This window comes from Orycteropus afer, unplaced genomic scaffold (genome assembly GCF_000298275.1).
Source record: "Orycteropus afer afer isolate SDZICR_OR568_19922 unplaced genomic scaffold, OryAfe1.0 scaffold00196, whole genome shotgun sequence".
NCBI classification, from domain to species: domain Eukaryota; kingdom Metazoa; phylum Chordata; class Mammalia; order Tubulidentata; family Orycteropodidae; genus Orycteropus; species Orycteropus afer.
In genome coordinates this window covers 3,403,375-3,409,374 of record NW_006921783.1, presented here as the reverse complement: position 1 = coordinate 3,409,374, position 6,000 = coordinate 3,403,375, and the positions used below count along the sequence as shown (strand labels likewise).

The 6,000-nt window shown below is 35.0% G+C and overlaps 1 protein-coding gene across 1 annotated transcript in view; it reads left to right on the top strand.

The window, feature by feature from the left end:
- BCAS3 (BCAS3 microtubule associated cell migration factor) overlaps positions 1–6,000 on the top strand; it is a 727,666-nt gene that overhangs the window by 193,886 nt on the left and 527,780 nt on the right. The window contains exon 8 of the mRNA XM_042781927.1: positions 2,558–2,634. Coding sequence (XP_042637861.1) covers positions 2,558–2,634 — 77 coding nt within the window. The remainder of the gene's footprint in view (positions 1–2,557; positions 2,635–6,000) is intronic.

Here is a 6,000-nt window from a genome sequence, read left to right as displayed (position 1 = left end):
CCCTTTCTCCTGCTCTTCTGGCCTGCTGCTTTGGGCGTCCCTGAGTTGTCTCTCCTCACCTGTAACCCTGGGGCTGACTGCTCTTATGTCCGGGTTCCTGGCTTTTATCCCCTTTCTCCTGCTCTTCTGGACTGCTACTCTGGGCGGGCGTGAGTTGCCTCTCCTCACCTAATCCCTTCGGCTGATTGCTCTTCTCTCTGGCTTCCTGGCTTTTAATCCCCTTTCTCCTGCTGTTCCCGCTTGCTACTTTGGGCGTCCCTGATTTGTCTCTCCTCACCTGTAACCCTGGGGATACTGCATGGTTTAAAATTAGGAAGGGTGTGCATCAAGGTTGTATACTTTCACCATACTTATTCAATATGTATGCTAAGCAGATAATCTGAGAAGTTGGAATATATGAAGAAGAATGTGGCATCAGGATTGGAGGAAAAGTCATTAACAGCCTGCGATATGCAGATGACACAACCCTGCTTGCTTAAAGTGAAGATGACTTCAAGCACTTACTGATGAAGATCAAAGTCTTCAATATGAATTGTACAACATAAAGAAAACAAAAATCCTTACAGCTGGACCAATAAGCAACGTCATGATACATGGAGAAAAGATTGAACTTGTCAGAAATTTCATTTTACTTCGATCTCCAATCAACACCCGTGGAAGCAGCAGTCAAGAAATCAGATGTTGTATTGCAAATCTTGGCAAATCTGCTGCAAAAGACCTATGTATGTGAAGTGTTAAGAGGCAAAGATATCACTTCGAAGACTAAGGTGTGCCTGTCCCAAGCCATGCTATTTTCAGTTGCCTCATGTATGTGCTCGGAAGGAAGATGGGGCAATCTACTTCCATAGTGATACTGACTCAGCAACCCAAGGAGGGATCTCTATGAGTTGAAATTGACTTGATGGCATATTACAACAACAACAACAACATGTGTGTGAAAGCTGACAGTGAATAAGTAAGATCAAAGAAGAGTTGATGCCTTTGAAATGTGGTGTTGGCAAAGAATACTGAAAATACCGTGGACTGCCAGAAGAATGAGCAGATCTGTTCTGGAGAAATATAGCTGAAATGCTCTTTAGTAGTGGGAATGGCCAGACTTCATCTCACCTACTTTGGTCATGTTGTCAGAACAGACCATTCCCTCGAACAGGATATCATGCTTGGTAAAGTGGGGAGTCAGTGAAAAAGGGGAAGGCCCTCAATGAGATGGATTGACAAAGTGGCTGCAGTGATGGGCTCCATCATAGCAATGGTTGTGGTGATAGTTCGGGACTGGGAAGAATTTCATTCTCTTGTACATGTGGTTGTTACGAACAAATTAACAAAGCATACATATTAAGTATGACATTTTTCTTTCATGTATTTTTTATTAGGGGAAATATATAAGTAACAGTTGGACATTTCAGAAATTAACTCAAAATCATGATAGATGAAAATGTGAATTATAAGACATGAAACTCAGTTTTTGATAAGGGTCATGTGTAACTTGTTGTTGTTGTTATGTGCCATCAAGTTGGATCCGACTCATAGTGACCCCTCCTTAGGTTTCCGAGGCGGTATCACTATGGAAGTAGATTTTCCCATCTTCCTTCTGAGAAGTGGCTGGTGCGTTTGAATCGCCAGCCTTCTGGTTAACAGTCAAGTGGCTTAGGCAATATGCTACCAGAGCTCCCATGTGTAATTTGGGAATGTAAAAGGATGATGGTTGAACAATATGATGGACATAATTAATGTCACTGAACTGTACATGTGAAGATTGTTGACATTTTTTCTTCTTTCTCATTATTAGGATCTGTTGTTCAGATTTATCTGCCCCAAATATTGAAAATTAAACTGTTACTATGTTAAACAATGATTATAATTTTCCAATTGATTTTTTTGAAATAACTATTACACTTGCCTGTTTATATTAACATCCTGCAAGTTACAGTATTTTAATCTTTTTAAAAAAAGTATTTTGTATGTATCATAGCAGTGCACTTAGTAAACATTCCCAATAATTTATAAATTATTCGTGCTATGAAAAATATAATCTGTACCAATTTTTGATTAAATTTTAATAGATTAAATTAATTGGACTTAATTCATTTACACTGAATAGCACCTGTTATAATTTTTCCTCCCTTCTGTTGCTAAATTCAGCAGACATTTTAAGTGACAGGTTACAAAAAGCTAGTTTATACTTAATTCTATGACTCTGAGCTTCGTTGGAAAAATGCTTTTAGTAAATAGCCAATAGTTGATTGATCTCATCCCTTTGTAATAAAATAGATTTAATTGATCTGTAACAAATGAAAATAAAATAGAGTAAAATTTTTGTGAGGTTCTCTTGATTGCATTTCTGCTTTTAACCATGCTTATCCTGCCAGAAATAGAGTTTTGTGGTTTGTATTTTTTTACCTAGTCTAAATATGTTAAGAAATGTTGAATTTTGTTTTTTAATTACATTGGTAGATAATTGTTTTCTTCTTGATTTAACTATTCATGAATCAATTTATGGAATTTCACATTCATATTTTCTTTTTGGCCTCTGTTTTTCCCTCCCCCTTAATTTTAGGATCCTCGTTGTGGTCTTGCAGGAGAAAATCGCTGCCTTTGATAGCTGTACTTTCACAAAAAAATTCTTTGTCACAAGTAGGTATCAAATTATTTTATTTCCTGTTATATGCATTTTAGTTTATACTACTTAATTTGACAGTGTTAGCAAACTGATTGTAATCATTTATTGTTTAAAAATGTTTTATGGGTTTTCACTTATTGGACATTCCTGTGATTCTGAGTATTTTCTCAGATTCAATTCCAGAAGCTTTTTGATATGTGCTTTCAACTTTAGAACACACAAAAACATATCATATTTCCTCAATTTCTCCTTGTATGAAAAAATCTGAGTAGTTATGATTTAGTTTAAATCCCTATAAAGACTCTGAAGTTTTATTGAATGAAAAACTCCCTTTTTTAGTAAAAGCCTTTCAACTTTTCTAGGGTTAGAGGAAAATTGTCCTAGTTTAATTTTTTATTTTGTTTTGTCCCCCTGTTTCCCACTGTTACTAGCCCATTTTTATTTTTTCTGACTTAAATATCTGGTGATTTCTGTTGGTAGTTGAAAACAGTAGAAGGAAACAAATCCAAGACGAGGACCCCCCTCCCCCCCTTTTAAAAATGTTTTTATTATCATTTGAGTGAAAGTTAACAGAGCAAATTGGTTTTCCATTCAGTAATTCATACACAATTTTTTACATGACATTGATTGCAATCCTCACAATGTAACAATACATTTCCCATTTCCTCCCATGGATCCTTCTTTTTGTAGCACATATTTGTTAGTATTTAAATGTTCATTTGTACCACCTGTGCTTTTCACCTGGGTAGTTGCACACTCTGAAGGGTTAGGATACTCTGAGCTAGTAAAACCTCAATTAGTAGTGGATTTATAGATAAAGTATGGCAAATGTTTTTCTGTGTAAAATTTGTCTTGAGTCTTGTTTTAAAGTTTAAAGGGTGAAATCCAGGACATGAATAGACATATGCACACCCATGTTCATCTCAGCACAGTTCACTATAGCAAAGAGATGGAAACAACCTAAGTGTTTATCAGCAGATGAATGGATACCCAAATTATAGTACATTCCCACAATGGAATACTATGCAACATTAGAGAATAATGAAGAATCCACAAATCACCTCATAATGTGGATGAATTTGGAGGACATTATGCTGAGTAAAATAAGTCAGTCACAGAAGGATAAATATTGTATGAGTTCATTATTATAAAAAGTCAAGGAGAGGTTTATGCTGGGAAGGAAATTCACTTTGTTGTTATTGGGGATGGAGGGGAAGGGGAGTAAAAATTTCTGACTAGTTAAGAGTCAAATGTTGATTTGGGTGAGCGGAAAAGCAATATAACAAAAGTGTGTGCACAGTGACAGTAGGGAAAAGGACGAAACAGAAATGTGCACAAAAGATACAGACAACAGAGGCAAGTACTATTACATGCACAATACTGCATTACTAGTGGCAGGAAACACTAGGCTGTGGGTAAATGCATAGACAGCTGAGAAGATAGGTGGGGATAGATGAACAGGAATATACCCAGGACCAAGGATAGGTTTGGCTGAAGATAGTCTTACATATGTGCTTGTGCTACAAAATTATCCACATACATTACCTAAGCAACAGAGGACAAGGTTGGAGTATTTCTCAGAGACTCCAAACACCTTGAAGGAGAGAATTACTGGACCTGTGGGCTCAGGACCATAAAAAAAAAAAAAAAAAAAAAAAATTAAAGGATTAATGGTTGCTTGGTTGTCTAGGACTGAAAATGTGAGGTAGAAGCTGGAGAGTTTTTCTTTCTCTTTTTTTTTTCACTACAGTCTGGGAAAACTGTTTTCCCTCTTTGTCTTCTCTGTCTTAATTTCTTCAATTGACCGTGGAGGCTGTAGCTGTTTTTCCTGGTGCATCTGATATGTATATGCTAGATTGCTTCAGAAATAATTCTGTTGGGAAGAATTTAATCTTTGGTATGGCTAGGGTATTCCAATCCTATTTGCTGCATCTTCTGAGATATTCCATTTAGCTAAATAGTTAATCATCATATGTTTATTGAATACCTAGTATGTGTCAAGCACTGGGTAGTAAACATTATTTCTTCTGATAAGAGCTAATTTTCTTGATACCACTAATATATACTACATGTGATTATAGACATGATATTCTACACATTATTCATTACATATAATTCATTATAATGTATTTGATCTCTCATTTTTTAGACTATGATGAAGAATTAGACAAGTATCTCCCCTGAAGGAGCTTGTAATAATATTTCAGAGATCTACAAAGATAAAGAGATCCTGAAGTTCATTGAGAGTTTTTGTATATCTAAAAGTCTAATGTAAACTATACAGACATTTACATTTGTGTTTCCAGTACCTTGGGCTTGGGCTCAATGTAGGCACTCTGTAATTGTTGAATGAAAGAGTATATTAATTCAGTTGTCATTCATTTACTTTATGCAAGTCAGAAAATTGATGTTTTATTAATTATGTAATATAATTTAGTAGATAGGATCTTATGTTTAAGTGTTTAAACAAATGAAAAGTTTGTATGAGTATATGTTCATTAATAACATCTTTTTTCACAAATATCTTTATAACATGGGAAGCTTTGCATATTACATGGCCTGATAAAATTATAATCTGTTTTAGTATTTTAAGTACTTGTTCTTGTATAGCTCTCAAGCATTAATACATTACATTATATTTGCATCACTTGTTTCTTGGTGGTGTCTCTCACTTCTTAAAATCAGTTGAGGAGCTTAGAGCTGCTGTTGCTTCTCCTCCACCTCTGTTTTAAATAAAGACAGCTTTGCTGTGTCACCCAAACCCATTGCTGTCGAGTTGATCCAACTCATAGTGACCCTGGAGGACATGGTAGAACTGCCTTATAGGGTTGCCAAGGCTGTAATCTGTATGGAAGCAAACCACACCTTTCTCCCATGGAGCTGCAGGTGTGTTCAAACTACTGACCTTTCAGTTAGCAGCTGAGTGCTTAACCACTGTGCTACTAGGCCTCCTTGCTACATCAGCTGAGTGTTAAATTGAGGAAAAAAAACCCCAAACATTATTTGTTAAAATACTAAACCATATGTATACATTGTATTCTACTGGACTGTGTATGTTGGAAATAGTATTAAACTTCTCAATAGATATCAGACTCTTTTCTTTATAATAAATGCCAAGATACAAAGTTAGCTGTACTAGTTATTAAAAAGAAGTTAATAAATATAAATAAATTAATAATGGAGATATTTATCTTATAGAGCATATTAATATTATATATTTTTTAGTGAATCAGTAAAAAAAGATAGATATCCAGAAGTTAATTTAATATTCAGTGTTTTATTTTCATAAAGAAACCCAACTTTATTTTAAGGAAGAATTTTAAAAGAATTAGCTTTATGTAAAAAGATTTGAAGGACCACAATGGTTTGTAGTAATTTTA